Below are 19,628 nucleotides of genomic sequence, written 5' to 3'. Positions count from 1 at the left end.
GCAAAATACAGATTTTAAAAATCCACATGTTCAGCTCTACTAATTTATCAATCTTGGCTTCCATCATCCTGACCACAGATACGAGTTGAAGATATCCTGTTGCTACCATATGGCAATCCCCTGTTTACAGAAGCTTTCTGGCTACTATGGCATAATCCTTGAATATAAGTTAGTGGTCCATACAATTTCTGATAAGAGCTGAAAGGCTAATTGCAGCTGTCTAGAAGCTGCTTCCAGAACAAGTCAAGACTAACTTTCCCATGTTATAGTTGCTGTAGCCTTCTAATTAGTTGTGCACATAGATCACTGAGGCATTCATAAATGCTTCCAGCCGGGGCAAGAAAATCCTCACACATATTACTGGAAGAAACATATGTCAGGCAACTTTGCTCACCTCTGTTGGGATATCCACCAGTCCAAACTGTTCATTGAACTCAGGGGAGGAGCCTGTCAAAAGGGCTACAATGGCCAGTCCTGACAAAATAATGCTCCACAGCAGAGGTTTGTTTTCCCGCAGACTTTCCATAAACGGATGACCCTGAAGCAACAGAGGCAAGGATTTAAAAGACCTCCAAGTCAAAAGCCAATCACACAGGATAAGGATGTGCATGGGAGGTCTAATATCGAACCTCTATTAAGATGTAGTACTAAGATAACCTGAAAGAAGAAGAGCTTGGATTTATACCCCACCTTTCTCTCCTGTAAGCTTACAAGGTGGCTTACAAGCTCTTTTCCCTTCCTCTCCCCACAACAGACACCTTGTGAGGTAGGTGGGGTTGAGAGAGCTCCAAAGAACCGTAACTAGCCCAAGGTCACCCAGCAGGAATGTAGGAGTGCGGAAACACATCTGGTTCACCAGATAAGCCTCTACCACTCAGGTGGAGTGGGGAATCAAACCCGGTTCTCCAGATTAGAATCCACCTGCTCTTAATCACCACACCACGCTGGCTCTCAATGTGATGGTAGGTCGTCTAATCCGCTTAATTTTATCCAAACCATTCTGCAAGAATATGGGGGAGGAAAGTCCCCATACAAAAATTCTAGATTTTCTTCTTAGGAACTAGGCAACATTTTCTCAGTCTTCTGGCCCATAACAATAGCCAGCTCTTAAGATGTAAAAGCTAAGCCATAGCGTGGTCATTCCCTTCTGCTCACTGACTTGCACATCTTTTGGAGCACAGGTCCTAAAACTAAGCACCATGTTGTATGACTGGTGGTAACAGGATGTGAATTGTGGACACACACTATTGGCTGGCAACTCGAGATAAGTCAGGTACACCCTACCTTATAGTTGATAGCAAATGTGGCCATTTGCATAGCCATAGACATGATGTACACAGTGCTGTTCACAAGACTGGGCTCAAACTCCTTATAGAGATCCACAAATTCTTCTTTCCTTAAAGAAACAGAAAATGGTCCGTGATAGCTGGACTCCAGAATGCATGAAGCTTCAGTGGATACTCAGATTTACCACAGGTTATACATATCAGCAATTCAAGGAAAATTAGCCTCAGATTTTGCTTGTGAACTCTCTTATATTTTGCCTGCAACCCAATAAACTGCTGCTTGTTTCACCAATGAATAATTTTCCTTCACAGCTTTACAATTTCAGGCTTAAATCTAAACAGCACTCACTTTGGGTCACTGCGGGCCTGTGCTCCTTGGTACAAATAAACCAGGCTGAGGAAATGAACTAGGAATTGCAACAGCACCGTCAGAATTGTGTACAGATTGAAGATGTTGGGGAGGGGACGCTCTCGGGAGAGGGTCTTGAGAGGCTGGAAACAAGAGGAAGAGTCAGGATCAGGATACACGGAGCTGGCTAGAAAGCATTCTGGACACATTTGAAAGCAGCCTCAAATAAAACAAAAGCTGTTGACTAACCACTGTACGCACCGATACCAAGAATAGTGTAAAACGCACCATTGCATAAACCAAAATTACGCAATCATCTTTGTTGTAGTCACAATTAACTAGACTGTTTCAGAACAACCTCAGATCCATTAAACAGCAACTAGATTTAGGTATTTGGCAAATACCAAATTTTTGCCAAAAATAACCCCCCCCCCAAAATACCTTATCAGTAATTTTTTGGGGGAGGGGGGCCTCCTGAGGAAAAAAGAGGGTGATTTTAAGGGAGCCGAGAAGTGGAGCCTGAATAATGCTGATTTTGGGGGCATTTTTTCAGGCTGTTTAGGGCCTGGCCCCATTGAAATTTATTTTTTAAAGGCTGTGTGTGTGTGTGGGAATCTTCTCTTCCCCTCACTTACCTAGTAGGCAGGTAATGGCAGAATTCTGCTGCTGTCTCTCCATTCCACACAAGGTTTGGAGGCACCACCTCTAGCCTCCATGTGGGGCTCAGAAATGGTGTACAGCTCTGTTACTAGTGGCTGCTGTCTCCATGTGTGGGCCACCATGACTCAGTAAAGGGAAATGAAGGGGAGGAGGTAACATTCAAATTTTAGTCTAATGGATCTGAATTTGAAGGGGGGATTCAATATTTCTGATATGGGAATTCAGAAGTATTTGGGTTTCTGAAAAATTTCTGGTCCATTAGACCCGAATCTGAATTTTACCCGCCCTTTTTTTGTACTCCCACCCCCCCTTTAGAACTCTTGAAGATATCTTAATAACCTTGGAGTAAAACTTCTGAAGAGATTGTTCTGTTTTGAAAGGTTATAAGACTCCCACTATGTGTTTGATACATGTGGCTTAAATGAAATTGTTCAGGAGTACACTTGTGGTTCCATAATTAACCACACTAGGACACTTGGCCAAAGTGGCCACCACCTGCAGGGCCATCCAGCTCTGGTGTATACCTGCTTCAGTCTTAGGATTTGGGCAGTCTTATCTGTTGGCTACAATACCTAGAGGATAGTTTTGGCACCTTGTGCATGTTTTTACATTCCTTACCTCTAAGCATGAGTGGAAATAATTCAATAGAGATGCAAGACTGCAACAGGAAGAAAATAGCAGCCTACCTTTTATATGACTGTAGGGTATGTGATTCTGAAACCGCTGTTGAAGCAAGCTATGTGGTTTGGAAAGGCAAGCACAAAGTGACACTGGGGCTTAAGGAGTATTCTATCTCATTAACCCCCCACCCCCTCCTCGAGATCACCTAGGCAGAAGCAGCATGCAACAGCAGTTCTGATTAGGATGAGTTCACTGTGCAAAATTGAAGGTGACATAATCATCATCATCAGAAAATAGGCTTATCAGGGCCTCTAGAACACGAGTTGGCAACCTGCAGCTCGCGAGACGCAAACGGCTCTTTTGTACTTTGATGTGGCTCCCGGCGTGGCTGCCCATTCCTGGGGAGCAAAAACCGGTGCCCGGCTCAAGCCGGGGCCGCCAACTGCATGGGTCTCTGCTTGAGCGGAGAGCGTGGAAAACCCCCTCCCCTTCAAAGGTGGGGGGGGGGGGAGAAGAAAGCAGCGCCCGGCTGGAGCGGAGAGCGTGGAAAACCCACTCCCCTTTGAAGGTGGCGCCCGATTCAGGCCGGGGCCGCCAACTGCACACCCCCTCCCCTGCTTAAAGGTAAAAAACCAAAATACGCAGTGTTATCTTCATTTTAAATGTCAAAAAGTATTTGCAGCTCTATGTGTTTTCCGTGGAAAATGGGTCCAAATGGCTCTTGAGTGTAAAAGATTGCTGACCCCTGCTCTAGAACAACCCTCTATAAGGCTTTCTAACTTCAGTAGAGGGAGACAGTGGTGTGTGCTTTTGACAAATCCTGTGCTAAGGAAGCTAAATTTTCCTTGATAGTTTATTCATATTGATTTATGTTGACTTACATCATGGACTTACTTCAGATGTTCACAGACTAAAATTTCTATAAGCTCTGCCAACTGATGGGAATTGTAGCCCATGAACATCTGGAGAGCCATAGGTTGAATACCCCGATTAACATGGTCAGGACTAGGATTACTAGAAAGCCTACTTCATATCATCATGTTTATTCCTGATAATACTTTCCAGCCCTACTTTTGCAGACAGTTATTTTAAAGCCAAGATTCCCCGCTTTTTTATTTTTATGTAGGACACATACAGCTCCAGATATAGGGAAGTCTAGCGAGAAGGCAGTCCTGAACCATTACTGAAGTCCCAGGGCATACACCCTGTCAGCCTCCCCTTCTTCCTCCTTACCTTGGATCGGGAGATGAAGAGGAAGCAGCCAGCCAGCAGTAGCCCCTGCAGTGTTGCCTGAAAATCGCTGAACTTTACTCCTTCCAAGTAAAGGACACTTTGGCTGTAGGCCAAGATGAGTGCGTTCAGCGCCAGAATCTTGAACATTTGGAGGGTGGTGACCAGGGTGCAACGACCTTGCTTGATCACATGGCAGACTGCAGTGAGAGAAAGGGAGCCTTGGTTGCTTGGATCTCTGCTTTTACCCTTTCCAAAGAGGGGCCAGAGAAGATGGGATGTGGTTTGTTCCAGCCCTACTCTGGCCATTCCCATATGCTGCAACTTTCTCTAGTCCAACAGAAATTCCCATTGCAAACGTAAACAGAGACAATCTCATGCTTTTGGTATTTCCCTCATAACAATGATAAATTTGATTTTGGCTACATGCAATTTTAAACATTTCTGTTGACAGCCTCATCACTGGTAGTACAAACGAGGCTCAGTAGATGCTTTTGGCATTAAGTGTGAAGATGCCCTGGGGATGTCCCTCAGTGGATCAGGGGTGAGGATGTTCTCCATCATCTTCAAGGCAGACAAAGCAGCTGTATGGCAAGCCAATGCAGGTGTGCCCGCTCCCTCCCTTCTGCACTTACTGCACTGGATAGAGGAGAGCTTGGAGGTGAAAGGGGCTGCAATGCTGGCATCACCCAGCTTCACAATGGGTACTTGTTCGTCTTCCAGGTCCTTCAGCACCTGGCTGATCCTTTCCTGTTGTCAAGAGAAAAAAGGGAGAGAACTGTCAAATGTTAATACACAGCAGGGCTTCCAATGGAGCCCTGTGCAGCAGGCCAGACACTCTGGAAAGGAACTGGGGTTCTTGCCACTAATAGCTAGAGAGAACTCTACCCGCTGCATGGCGAGCTGCTCTTCCCTGTGTGACATGACCCGGTGCTTGGCAGCTCGGGAGGTGGGTCTCATGTTGCTAGCAGCCAAAGAAGAGGAGGGCAAGGCAGGTCTCCCATCGGCAGGTCCATCACGGGTTTTTTTCCTGCGCTCAGGGAGTCTTTCGGGCGCGTTGGCCAGTAGAGCCACTCCTGCGAGAATAGATGGGAGAGAAGATGTGAGGAATTGGCAGGTGGACTGCCGGGCCCAAAGGTCTTTCTGAGTTTCAGGTTTGTAGGGGCCTTTCAGTGGGGTTATAGCAAGGAAGACGTGGTACAATCTAATAATAAATCTCAGCAGCAAAGAACCATTACTGTGAAAAACTGGCATAATCCTTTAACGCCTACAATATAAGATGGTCAAATGCAAAAGCTTGCAGAATTTAAAACAAGATAAAAAACTGGTATCCAATTTTTGGAAACAAATACAAAATATCTCTAAGCACAAAAAATGGTTTTGTTGCCTCCCTCTCTCATTACAGATCAAAATGTTCCACCAAACGCTTCAGGGGAGAGGAAACCCCTAGGGACCCCACGTGGGGACACTTTGGACTGCAACACGAGGGAGAGACAAGAAAACTATCACTGTCAATCGGTGGAAACACTCTTGAATCCAAGCACATAAACCTCTTTTCCTAAGTTGAAGAATCTGAAACCCAAGCTACACTAAACCTGTGGTGGTGGAATGTGGCGTCAAGTTACACCCGACCTGTGGCGACCCAAAAGGGTTTTCAAGGCAGGAGACATTCAGTGGTGGTTTCCCATTGCCTGTCTCTGTGTGGGCTAAGAGAGTTCTGAGAGAACGGTGATTGGCCCAAAGTCAGCCAGCAGGCTTCATGTAGAGGAATGGAACTCAGTTCTCTACATCAGAGTCTACCGGTCTTAACCACTACACCCCGCTGGCTCTATAGAAAACCTGCATTCTCTTAATTAAACAAGCATCTAAGTTGAATCCTTATGCCTGCGCATGTGTCCCATTCTCCATTGAGCGAGGGAACATCTGGGTATTTGCTATCCACCAATTAGGGAGGCAGGGATTTGAATAAATTTCCCAGGATCCTTCCGTGTCTTGCCCGGCTCCTCCTTCTGCCAGTTTGTTCCCTGCCTTTAGGGAGTCCAGTCGCAGTGGCTTTAACTGCAACTGCTGTCTTTATTATTTTTATTACTTTTCTTTTTAACTTCATTTATTCTTTTACTTGGCGCTTTGAGGCAACGGCTGTTGCCAAAATAGCCTCAGAGGCGGCTCCCTCGCTCTGCTCAGCAATCCTCCTTGCAGGCAAGCAGCGAGTGGCGGGAGAGGCGCGATGCCACGCAAAAAAGATATGGTGCTCTCCTCAGAGGAGAGCGACGGAACATCCTACAGCCGCCAGACGCCCGCAAATCAGTCTGGGGAAGAGAACAGTAGCCCTGAGAGGGCGCGGTCCGCCGCGGCCGCGACCGGCAAAGCGCGCCAAAAAACGAGCTGGAGAAAAGACGCAGCTTCGCATCAGAAGGAAGAGGCACGCAAAATGGCCGCTGCTACTCGCGACGGAGCTGGATCCGCTCCGGAAAGCCCGCAGTGCCTTGGTGTCCCAGGCCAGGGCTTAGAGCTTACCACAACAGTCAGACGTGCAGCAGGAGATGACAGAGGGACAAGATGGGGGTAAGCTCTCACTGAAGGATCTCAAAGCAGAGATTTTCAGTTATGTTAAAGGGGCGTTCCAACAGGAAAAAGCATCCATGAGGGAGGAAATGTTAGCCCTTTACAGAGAGCAGACTTACCAACCCTCTAGCCCCCCTAATAGCTCCAGGGCTTCCCCTCTTCGACAGACCACCAGGGAAAATAAAAGGCCTAACCCCACTTGGCAGACCAAGGCAGCTCTTTAAAAACCCAGACTAAGCCCAGCCCTTGGTGCAGACGATTCCTCTGATGCTGATTCACAGAGCAGAGAGGAGGGGGAAGTCTTGTCAGACATAGAGGACCTTGAGGAGATCCAGGTCACAGAGCCATAGTCTCGTTTCTTTAAAATTGAGGACTACCAATACTTGTTGTCCAAAGCAGTCTCAGCACTGCATTTAGGAGAGGCAAAGAGTGGTGAGGGAACATCCAAAAGGAAGTCTACTTCTTTGCACAAGGGAGATGGAAAGTATTTCCCCTCCAAGGCTCACCTAAAGAAGGTGTTTCCCTTTCCTGAATACTTTGAAACACAGGTCACTAATGAATGGGACAAACCAACTGCAAACAGGCGGTGTCCAAATTTCCTGCATAAGCTCTATGCCTTGCCATCTTATGCTAACGATATATTACAGGTGCCCATCATAGATGGTCCGGTGGCGGCCTTACAATCCACAGGTGCAGTCTCTAAAGACGGTAGAGGGCAAATTAAGGATCTGCAAGACAGACGCGCAGATTAGTTATGCCGAAGGTCTCGTGAGGCCATGGCTATGGTCATTAGAGCTTCCGCCACAGCATCCAGCTTTTGCAGAGCATCTATTGCCTGGGCAAGGAAGGTGTTAGAATTATTACCAGAAAGCGAGACTAGATCAATCGAAGGTGTCAATAGGATGTTAGTCAGTGTGTTTTGCTTCAGATGCAACCTTAGACTCAGTGACCTTTGCAGCTCGGGCTATGGCATCATCGGTGGCTGCGCGGAGACTTTTATGGCTAAGAGCATGGCAGACAGATTGGAAGTCCAAGGCCCTAGTATCTGAATGCGCTTTTCAGGGTCATAAATTGTTTGGTGATGAGCTTAATTAGTTCTTGGTAGATCCCAAGGAAAAACCCAAACAGTTACCTAAGTCCTTTCGTAGGTTTGATAAGAAAACAAGCCCCAGCTCCAATTTTCGTCCCTATCAGGGACAGTCTTTTCAACCACACTTTAACCAAACCAAACGTGACTTCAGGCGACTGTATTGGAACCAGGGTCGACAACAATTTAAGAGAGGATTTGCACCCAGGAAACAACAAGGAACTGACCGTTCCTTTCAGGATGCACGTAACAACAAAGCCTGACGCCAGCAGCGAGGCGGTAGGGGGCAGACTTCTAAGGTATCAGCAAATTTGGAAATCTTCCAAAGTAGATGCCTGGTCCCTAGAAATAGTGTCCTCAGGTTATGTGATAGAGTTCGCATCCCTTCCACCCAGTCGATTCCTACTGTCGCCCCTCTCCCAAAACCCAGAAAAAAGATTAAGGAAGCTGGAGGCCATCACCCATTTGTTCAAAATCGAAGCCGTGGAACCTGTCCCATTGGAACAGAGGGAAAAAGGAGTGTACTCAATCCTATTCACGGTTCCAAAGAAAAATGGAGAATGGCGTCCCATTCTAGATCTAAAATATGTCAATCAGTTCATAAAATTAAAACGCTTCAGAATGGAGGCCCTAAGGTCCATTGCTGATTCTCTACATCCCAAAGAATTTCTCACCTCAGTAGACCTCTCAGAGGCATACTTGCACATCCCCATTTTTCAGGGTCACCGCAGATTTCTAAGATTCGGGATAGGAAGGGATCACTTTCAATTCAGGGCTCTCCCCTTCGGGCTGTGCACCGCACCACAAGTGTTCTCAAAGGTGCTTGTCAAACTAGTGGTGTTGTTAAGGGAAAAGGGCATCAGGTTGCACCCTTACCTAGACAACATCATCATAAGGTCAGATTCTCAACATCAGGCCATATTGGACAGCCAAATGACCATCCAGACCTTGGAAGAGCACGGTTTCATCGTCAACCGAAAAAAGAGCTCCCTAAAACCGTCCCAGAGATTAGAACATCTCAGTTTTCTTATAGACACCACGTCTTGCAAAATTGTAGTCCCACCAGAGAAACAGAAGACTCTGAGAGACAAGATCTGACAAGTGGTGTCCAGGGACAGATGTCCAATCCTAACACTGGCCAGTCTGATGGGTTTGCTGGTGGCCTACTCTGAAGCCATACAATGGGGAAGGTTCAAGGCCAGACCGTTACAGAGATTCATTAGTCCATTCCAAGATCTCATTACCAACAAATCGACCAGACAAGTAACAGTTCCCAGGGCTGTAAAGATCAGTCTGCTATGGTGGACAAAGACGTGCAACTTAAGTCAGGGAAGAATATTTTGGATCAGCTCCACAAAACAGATCTTCTCGGATGCAAGCATGATTGGATGGGGAGCCACGTTGGAGGACATTCCCATACAAGGGGTATGGTCCAAGACAGAATGCCAACTTCATACCAACGTGTTGGAGTTGAGAGCCATCCGACTAGCGTTGCAACATTTTCAACACCAATTACAAGGGTCCCACACCCTAGTAAGGACAGACAACGTTGCAGCCAAGACGTATCTGAACAGACAGGGTGGTTCCAGATCCAAGGGGCTCCAGAGGGAAGCGGTGCTGATCTTTCGGTGGGCGGAAAAACACGTACTGTCCATTCGTGCGGAACACATAAAGGGATCACAAAACATACAAGCGGACTGGCTGAGCAGACAATACATTCACCCAGGAGAGTGGCAGCTGAAGAAGGAGATGTTTCTGCTGATAGCCCAAACCTTAGGACATCCAGTAATGGACTTGTTTGCATCCAATCACAACAATCAATTACCCAGGTTCATGTCCCGATTCAGCCACCCAGAGGCGGAAGCAACGGATGCCTTGTTGTCCACCTGGCCGAGAGGAATTCTATACGCCTTTCCTCCCTTTCCATTGCTACCCAGATTACTGAGGAAAGTCAGGGAAGAGAGAGCAGAGATCGTACTAGTGGCCCCCTGGTGGCCAAGGAGACCTTGGTTTGCAAACATTTTAAGGATGTCAGTACACAAACCGTTTCACCTCCCTATTACGCAGGATCTGCTTCATCAGGGTCCCATTGTACACCCGGAACCAGAACGTCTGAGCTTGACTGCATGGAGGTTGAACAGAGATATTTAGAGTCCCAAGGCTACAGCCAGGCAGTCATGGATACAATTCTTGCCTCCAGAAAGACTTCTACTAAACGAATATACAATACTTCTTGGAAGGCTTTTGTAAGATGGTGTTGGAGGAAAAGAGTACCCCCTACTACACCAACCGTAAAAGACATCCTCGGTTTCTTACAGGAGGGCCTAGATTCAGGTCTCAGAGCCAATACACTTCGAAGACAGGTAGCAGCATTGGCGTCAGTTGTCACCAAATTAGATGCCTATACAACTACCACTCACCCACACATAGTCAGATTTTTGAGGGGAGCAACCTTAAAAGGTAAACCGGTACAACATCACTTCCCTACATGGAGATTACATACTGTTTTGAATGCCCTCACGGCCCCTCCATTTGAACCCATTATGGAGATCTCCTTAAAATACCTTAGGTTGAAAATAATCTTCCTGGTAGCTATTACATTGGCCAGAAGGGTCTCAGAGCTGGCAGCTCTATCAGTTAGGCCTACGTTATGCATTTTTCACAAAGATAAGGTGGTATTACGCCCTAATCCCACATTCATACCTAAGGTTAATTCTAGCTTTCACAAAAAACAGGAAATCTTTCTACCCACTTTTTGTCCGACCCCAAAACACCCCAAGGAGGTGTACTGGCACAAGTTGGATGTTAGAAAATCGCTGAAGGCTTATCTTATTAGAACTCAGGATTTTAGACGGTCAGTATCCTTATTTATCTCAATTGCCAACCACAATAAAGGTCAAAAATTGTCGTCACAAGCCATCAGCAAATGCTTTAGAGACTGTATAGGGGAAGCCTATAAAACACAGAAATTACCAGTTCCGATAGGGATCACTGCACATTCGGTTCGTAATGCGTCCACGAACGCTGCCTTTAACAACAATGTCTCAGTCCCAGAGATCTGTAGAGCGGCGACATGGTCTTCCCCTTCCACGTTTGTAAGACATTATAGAATGAATGTGTTCAGTGCGGCAGATGCAGATTATGGCCGCAGAGTGTTGCAACATATCATCGGAGAGGACTTTGACCCCACTCTTTAGAACGATTGTGACACTGCTGTGGGAGGTCACCCAGATGTTCCCTCGCTCAATGGAGAAACGACATTGTTCTTACCTGTGAAGGGTAGTTCTCCATTGAGCGATTGGGAACATCTGCCCCCCCCCCCGCCCCCGGAAACCTGGTTATACATCCTCTCCTGAGTTGAAGTTTAAAGACATAAATTTTTGAATTCCCAGAATTCTAAGCTGTTTGGCGACTCGTTCTGTGTTGATTGCCCGTTTTTTACCTTCGTTGGATCTATCCTTACGACGTTATGTGCGTTTAACTTGTTAAATTAACTGTTTTTTAATTCTGGAGTTTGAGTTTTTTCTTCCAAGAGAGAACATGCTATTTGCAAAGCGACACGTTGGAAACTACTGATGGGAGAAACCTTAACTGGCAGAAGGAGGAGCCGGGCAAGACACGGAAGGACCCTGGGAAATTTATTCAAATCCCTGCCTCCCTGATTGGTGGATAGCAAATACCCAGATGTTCCCGATCGCTCAATGGAGAACTACCCTTCACAGGTAAGACCAATGTCGTTTTAAATGGAAAAAGACAAAAAGTCTGTCTTTGTTGCCAGAAGCTATTCCACAACTGAGTTGGAACCTCCCCGTTAAGGCTCCCCAGAGCTCTTCAGAGAACATGCTGTAACCCTACACCAGAGCAATAAAAGTAAGTTTACAGCTTGCTGGCGTATTATTGATGAAGCCAGCAACACCAGACTTTGATCCCTCTGGCTTAAGGGTTCTGCTTTCCACCCTTCTATTGTTCAAAATCTTGTGCCATCACGCCCGATGAAAAGTCCTGGTGGGGTTGAAAGCTTGCAGGGTGTTGTGTGTTAATGGCTGCTCCAGTGAAAGGTATTACAAGGACTATGTTCTCGTTCGGGCAATTTTGTCTGAACGAGTGTGGCTGTACAACTTTTCCAATCTTAAGCCACTTTTCACTGAATGAATGCTTAATGTAATGGAAGAGCCGTCCAACTTACCCACATCCGCGTGTTTCAGAGCCCCCACGTCATTGGTACCGTCCCCGCACATCAGCGTCACATAGCCAAGTCCCTTCAGTGTTGTGATCACAAACTCCTGCATCGGGAAGCACAGAGTCTCAGAATAAGAGTATCTGCATGTCTCTCTTGTGCTGTTGTCATGCCTTTACTGCAATCACCCAAGGATAAAATGCTGCTTTCTGTTTCCAAATCCATAGGAAGATGGACAAGTCCTGCCTGAACAGATGGATTTATAATACTAGCAAGTGGGGAAACGAGCTAAATTGGGTAAATTGGACACAAAGATGGGACAGAGGTGCAGAGGAAAAGTAAAGGCTTTTCCAACAGCTGTGCTACATTGTGGCCATATGTGCATGACATTTGCTTGTACTCTTTTCAGCACTGAAGTACAGAGAGTGCATGGCCATAGCGTCACTGAAGGAGGACACCTCTTCTGTTTGGAAATCAGAGGATCGTAAGGAATGCGTGCTTTTCATCATCAAAAAGCCTGCAGAAGTCCTTGACTAACAGAGGTTGTCCCAATGAGATCTATTTGCTGTTTCCATTTCATTTACAACCACAATTACAGCTTTACTCCACCTTTCACTCCATGGAGTTGGGGCACCGGTTCTGCCTTGCTCCCATTTTATCATCACACAACACTGGGCACTTTCAAATCCTCCAAAGAAAACTGCTAAATCTGAAGAGGGAAGCTTCACAGTACCTTTCCCAATTCCAGTGAAGAAGGAACTGGAGGGACAGGGCATTTTGCCATTGGGCATGTGGCCATTTGAGAAGGAACGTCCATGAGCCCAAAGACTGTATGAGCACCCTCTAGTGCTGGAAGCTTGAAATTTCACTGTTTCTGGCCTGCATCTCAGCAGTCCCCGATATGGGAATGCAAAGGAGACCAAAGATGAAAATCCAATTACAAAGTGCATGGAAAGTGCATCATTCAGAACGTATGAAAGTACCTGATCAGACAGATTGGGTTGAAACACAATGACAGGTGAAAGGTTCCACAGTAGCCTTTTCTGGGTTAACAGAAAAGTGATTAGTCTCCTTAGTCCAGCATTCTCTATCATCTCAAAAGATCTTCTGACTTTTGAGATTGTGTACCACTGAGTCACCCTGTGGCTAGTCATCACAACCAAACAATGCTTTTTTTGCACCAGTGTATGGACCCAGGGGGAAGGAGGAGGGGGTGGGGGGCGATTTTTCGCCTTCTCCACATGACTAAATGGCAGCAGCCCGGGGGACATTTGATCCCATGTTCCCCTGAGCGGTACGCCCCTGGCCTTAGGAACTCTATACCAGGCAAACACTTCTCACCTTTTGCTTGGGTGCAACACGTGCAAAGACTTGGATGTGTGGGATGAGCCTCAGGAGCAGTTGCGAGTCAGTGGCCTGCAGCTGGGAAAGCCCTTCGCCTGTGACACACAGGTTGTGGCTCTTGGTCAGCTCCTGCAGAGAAGATGGCGTGATTGGAAGGGTGATGGTGCCGCTGATGGACTGCCACTGCCAGCTGGAATCTGGAACAGGGATGTTCAGATTAAGACCGCAAAAACAGCAGAGAGGGACATGAAGGGTTATCCTTTTGTCAGAAGGTTCCCCGGGCTCTACTTTTATGCTATGAAGCTGCAGAGCTCTGAGTACTCAGATGCCAGTATCTTCTGCCCCCAAAACTCTGTGTCACAAAGTTAAGGGTTCAGACTGTCACTGAACAGCGCAGCTCCTGACTCTACCTTGCAGAGCTGCAGTTCCAAGGCACCTCCCCTCCCAGCCAGGAAAGCCCACCTGAGACTCCTGAGAACCTGGCACCATGTGCTTGGCTCAGAGCCCCAGGAGTTCTCCACCCTGTTCACCCCAAGCCTTTTGACCTTGGCTGCTGGGTGGCTGCAAGATGAGGGTCTCCTCCTTTTGGGTGAAATGAAGCTCCTGAGCCACGTGGCAAGCTGTCAGTGGGTTGTCGCCTGTGATCATCACTACCTGAGGAACAGAGAACAGGAGGGCTCAGAAAGGAGCATACTCAGCTGATGGACAGCTGATGCACACCCGGCAGATGCAAAGTCTAGACTGCAGACAGGGCAAGCTGAGCGGGACTCAGATTTCAGATTTAAACACCATTTAGACTGCAGTGTGGGCACATCAGACACAAGTAAGTGGAATGGTGTGTCATACCCTCAAGTGTGTGTGTGATTCAAAAGCATTTTAGGAAGGAAACAAACACTTTTTGAAACACATCTTTTCTTCAGGTCACAACCCTCTACTTCAGAATCTATTGCAGTTTATACAACTATGGTGGGTTCAGCTACTGTTACATTAAATGCCTCCTTCCCACCAAATTACTGATGTTTTTGAAGCTGCTCTACTTGGGCATCATTATTTTGGTTGTGGCTGAGCTGGAATTGTGGCTACTGAGCTGGAATTTCCCCACATTCTCTCAGACCTGGCCATGGAAACGCAGCACCTCATTGAATGCAAAAGACTGGGCTGGGGGGGAAGAACCCCTCTCCAGAGGAAGAACAACATTTTGTACCCCCCACCCCACCCCCGGCCTTCATTAAACTTCACAGGAAGGGGGTGCTCTGGCCCTGGGATCAGCTTCTATGGTGGAAAAATCTTCATTTAGCTGTGGGAACAAAATGAAGCCTCCATGTTTGGAAGCAGCCCAAGTGGTGGGGGGAAAACACAATGGGACAGAGCTATCTGGCCTTTTAAGCTTGGACTATGGACTTCCCAGAAGACTCTGGCAAGCCCCTGTTCAAACCAGGATGCTGTACTACACATAACTAATGTCTGTCTCATTAAGTTCCTCTCCAGAGATCTTGCATAATAACTATTAGCACATCCATCCATTGCGTGAACTTAAATAAGTTCCTCACTGCCACAAGAAATGTCCCCATCACCGAAGAATGGTTGAAGTGTGCAGAAGGGGAATTCCATACTACACTGTTGCATTCTCTATCACAGGTGTGCTTTGGTTTGCACTAGTGTTGGTCACTATGACAGAAAATCCCTTTAAGTTCAAAACTGCAGGAAAAGGAGACTCCAGCCAAGTGGGAAAAGGAGGCGGACAGTAGAAAACCTGGAGGCATCAAGGCAGGATGGTGGGTCACCTTGCCTATGGCCATCATGCCTGATGTCCTTCTCCAACAACTCAGCAACAATACTTTTCTTCACTCACATGATGTGAAGCATTCAAAATTTCCCTGATAACTGGTTTGGAGTCCACTTTGAGTGGGCACGAGACCACAATGAAGCCCATAAATCGAAGGTCACATTCAAGGGCCTCGCGCTTGATCTCTCGTGCCTGTGAAACAAAGAGACAACCAAGGTGATCACGCCATTCGACTATGCTGACAGAATGAAACCTCCATGGCAATACATATTCTGATGTTTGGACAGTTCTTGTCTGTTGGCAAGATTGGACTTGTGTTGGTTGGAAGCCTGTCAAAGTTTTCAGCTAATTTTGGAACAGAAAATCCAGATTCTAGTCGGTTCTGTGTGGGAGAACTCAGATCAGTTTACTCATTATTCCTCAGTTAATCCAGGCTTGGTTAGGTTGATATCCATGGAGGCCCATATTCTATCTCCTCAAATTTTTTTGGGTTTCTCCCACAACCTCCGGTCCACTGTGGTAAATGGTAAACTTAGATGGAAGAAAAAAAGAAGGTAAAATTTCCCTGGGGTACCACTGCGAGCAAGCTGTTAGTGGGGTAGTTTGCCATTGCTTTCCCCGGCTGTTCTTTACCCCCTAGCTAGGTGCTAGGTACTCATTTACCGACCAAGAAATGGATGAATGGCTGAGTTGACCATGAGCCAGCTGCCAAGATTTCTGACCTGCAGGGGGATCGAACTCCTGGCCGTGTGAGTGGCAGCACAAGCACTTAACCACTACACCACGCGGAAGAAATCTAGCCCCTAGGAAACCAACAACAGTAGTAAATACAGATGCATTTTTATAACACCTGGCTCCTGACAAGCATGTGCAATGCACAACCTGGTGCTGCACAAGAAGGGGAAAGTCAAACTTACCTGCTGATGAGTGAGGTGGCCCAATTCCTTATAGCCAAGCGCTAGAACCCTGGCTCCCTCACGTGAGATCTCTGTGTGGATAACATTGTAGCTGCTTGGGCACTGAGAGAACTGTACAAGAAAAAGAGGAGAAGTCACAACAGAGCTTGAAAGAGCAAGGAGCCTAAGCACATCAGAGCTGCAGAGGTACTGGCTCAGTGGCTATCAGGCAGTGTTATGACCTCACTGGTGTCAAAGCCAGGATGGTGGGCAGCAGACTAAGAGAGCCAGGGACAAGGAAACCCATTTCCAGCCTTAGGAGCAGCAGGGTAGTGAGGAACAGGCCAGGAGTTAGAGCCATGGAGGAATCTATTCCACTATTCAAAGAACCTCACCTCATAGTCCAGCTACTCAGTGCATGCTGAAAGACAGGCAGCAGAGACACTGTCCTTGTGTGTACATATCCTTGTAGAAGACAGTGAAATAAAAAAAATATGGCTCTACAGGAGCTTGTGACGCATCCAGTGGGGTCTCTGTGACCAACCTGAGACTCCTTAATTAGACTGAATACCACTGCAATAGATGACGGATTCAGCCCTGGCAGCTGAATCAGTCAGTTTTGTATATGAAGATCACTGCCCCATCATGAGACAAAGAAAAAAGTCAACTGACAGGCACAGCACACCTACATAGTGCAATGTGTGGGGTTAGCTTATCATATTAAAAAAACAGTTCCAAACAAAACTGACAGGGATAGCTGTGCAAAGGTACTCCTACAGAAATTAAAGGAAAGAAGACAAGAAAATATCTCAGGCTATGGAAATCTCAAAGTGGGGATGCAGTACAGTGACTGATGTTTTATGGAATTTCAGTACGTGCAAAACAAGGGCAGGGAGCCCATTTACTCACTGATCAGGAAGAAACTGAAACACAGTAACTGTTGAATATATATATTCCCTTCCCCTGATTCTTGTAAGGAAAAATTAATTTGAAGCTTATGGTTCACTCCCTACACATTCATATGTGTGTGTGTCTGTGTGTGTGTGTTTCCAGGGGAGAAGGGGGTCAACATAGGCATACCAACAGAACCCAGATCAGAAAAGATTAGAGAATTCAGAGCATGCTTGATGAAAAACAAGGTGATTTTACAAAAACTTTGCTCCTATAAAAAACAGAAGTTTGTGAAGACAGCTAGCTCAGATGGCTGTTTTTAGCCCTTCCCCATCCTGGATTCATCACCAGCCAGTAACCTTGCAGCCCTTCCTGAAACAAGAGAGGAAGCAGGCTATTACTTTAAAGTGGAAACCCATTCCAGAATGGTGGATATGTAACAGAAAATGCCCTGGTGTGGGTACTGACTGAGTGAAGGGTCAGCAGAGAGCTGAATTGGTAGGCATACTAAATAAGAGACACAATTACTCCATAGTGTTTATTTTCTGCACACAGTGGGGCAGATCCAAAGGTGCCGAGACACTGGTGGGACAGCACTTCTGTGGCAGAGGGGAGGGTGAGTTTTTCCAGATTCCCCCTTTCTGGCACAAACCATCACTTTTCTCCCAAATTATTCCTGAGAGTCCCTTAACACCCTCTTCTAAACAGAATTTCAAAGGGAATCTCACAGCAAACGAAAAGCTGGAAATTCCTGCTTGGCCAATTTCACTTTGCAGTCGTGCTCTGGATGCAACATACACTATTCAAATTGTATGCTTTTTAAGGAAACGGCATGAGTTTATGTTTAAATTCTATTTCATGCTTGGAGTTCAGGCTGCCAGCCTATTCTCAGTACATCACCCCCCTGGCCCACACAGGTGTTCAGGTGTCTCTCCACAACCAGGCCAGTTGGGAACACGAGCGAGTGCTCTGGGAAGAGGTCTCCCAGGCCTTCTTGTTCCCTGCACCTCATCCCACTCATGCTCTCACACTAAGCCTCTGCTTGGTGTTGCCTAATGGAATGCTAGGATGAGGCTGCTGATAAAAGGAAAACCTGGGGATGCGGTCACGCTCCTCATCCTCTGCTCACCATTTTGTGCAGCGTCTCCGGGGCTCCCTTCACAGCTGCAATGTAGCACAGATCAGTAGAGCCGACCTTCTCGTAGGAAGCCAAGACCGACATTCTTTTCAGGGCACTGGCAAAATGAAAGCGCTGGTGAATTTTCAGTCCCTGAGTTTTAATACTTCGGGGGAAAACTTTCTCATCTGGAAACAAAGAGATCGGGAAATCCTGAAAGGGTTTAACAGCACCACAAGCAACAGTCCTCCCATATCCAGGAATGCTCTCTCCTTACTATGACCTGAACATGCATTTTTCCAGTTTATATGGGGATAGTTAAAATCACCCATTACCACTACATTTTTGTTTTTGTTGGCCTCTCTAATTTCTTTTTCCATCTCAGAATCCTCTTGTGCACTTTGGTCAGGGGGACGATAATATATTCCTAATATTAAACTGTCCTTCACACCTGGTATTGATATCCACAGTGATTCTGTAGGGGAACCAGCTCCCCTTGCATTGTCTATTTTATGTGATACTATGCTCTCTTTGATGTAAAGGGCAACTCCACCCCCAATGCGCCCTGTCCTATCCTTCCTATAGAGCCTGTAGCCTGGTATAACAGCATCCCACTGGTTCTCCTCATTCCACCATGTCTCTGTAATGCCCACTATATCAAAGTCCTCCTTCAAAACTCTGTACTCTAGCTCCCCCATTTTAGGTCGAATGCTTCTACTATTAGCATAGAGACACCTGTATACCCTGTCTCTGTCCTTAACCTGGGATTTATGTGCTTTACCCTCAAGTGTTTTGTAGACACTATCCCTTGTCACAGGCACATTGCTATGTTCCTCACTTGTATGTGGTTGATTTAGAAAAACCTCCCTCTCTGTCTGCATCCCCATAGATACTGTATTCCGAACCGAAGTCACCTCAGCTCCTGTCGGCTTTCCCCCAGTGATCAGTTTAAAAGCTGTTCTGCCACCTTTTTAATGTTGAGCGCCAGCAGCCTGGTTCCTCTTTGGTTAAGATGAAGCCCGTCCCGTTTGTACAGGCCTACCTTGTCCCAAAAGGTTCCCCAGTTCCTGACAAATCTGATACCCTCTGCCTTACACCACCTTCTCATCCACGCATTGAGACCCTGTATCTCCGCTTGCCTAGCTCGCCCTGCGCGTGGAACGGGTAGCATTTCTGAGAATGCCACCTTGGAGGTCCTGGACTTCAACCTGTTTCCTAGCAGCCTAAATTTAGCTTCCAGAACCTCCCGGCTACATTTCCCAATGTCGTTGGTGCCAATGTGGACCACAACTGCTGACTCCACCCAGCACTGTCTAAAAGCCTATCTAGACGAAGTGTGACATCTGCAACCTTCGCACCAGGCAGGCAAGTCACCATGCGGTCATCACGCCTCTCACAAACCCAACTCTCTACATTTCTAATGATCGAATCACCCACTACAAGGAGCCCCCCACCTTCCCGAGGGGTATCCTCAGTGCGAGAGGATAGCTGATCACCAGTTAAGGAAGGGATCCCATCTAAGAGAGCATCTTCCCCCACCTCAGACTGGCACCCTCCATCCCCAAGGCCTTCATTCTCCATGACATCTGAAGAGATGTCACCTTGGGAGTGGGACCCGG

General features: G+C 46.8%; 1 protein-coding gene across 1 annotated transcript in view; it reads right to left on the bottom strand.

Moving 5' to 3' along the window:
- ATP13A1 (ATPase 13A1) overlaps positions 1–19,628 on the bottom strand; it is a 41,945-nt gene that overhangs the window by 527 nt on the left and 21,790 nt on the right. The window contains 12 exon segments of the mRNA XM_048488668.1: positions 395–538; positions 1,285–1,396; positions 1,636–1,778; positions 4,150–4,346; positions 4,782–4,896; positions 5,035–5,222; positions 11,985–12,081; positions 13,317–13,516; positions 13,865–13,973; positions 15,172–15,297; positions 16,023–16,133; positions 18,022–18,197. Of these exon segments, the coding sequence (XP_048344625.1) occupies positions 395–538; positions 1,285–1,396; positions 1,636–1,778; positions 4,150–4,346; positions 4,782–4,896; positions 5,035–5,222; positions 11,985–12,081; positions 13,317–13,516; positions 13,865–13,973; positions 15,172–15,297; positions 16,023–16,133; positions 18,022–18,197 (1,718 nt within the window).

Source organism: Sphaerodactylus townsendi, linkage group LG03 (assembly GCF_021028975.2).
Source record: "Sphaerodactylus townsendi isolate TG3544 linkage group LG03, MPM_Stown_v2.3, whole genome shotgun sequence".
NCBI classification, from domain to species: Eukaryota; Metazoa; Chordata; class Lepidosauria; order Squamata; family Sphaerodactylidae; genus Sphaerodactylus; species Sphaerodactylus townsendi.
Note: the sequence above shows the minus strand (reverse complement) of the source record. Positions and strands in the feature narration are given on the sequence as shown.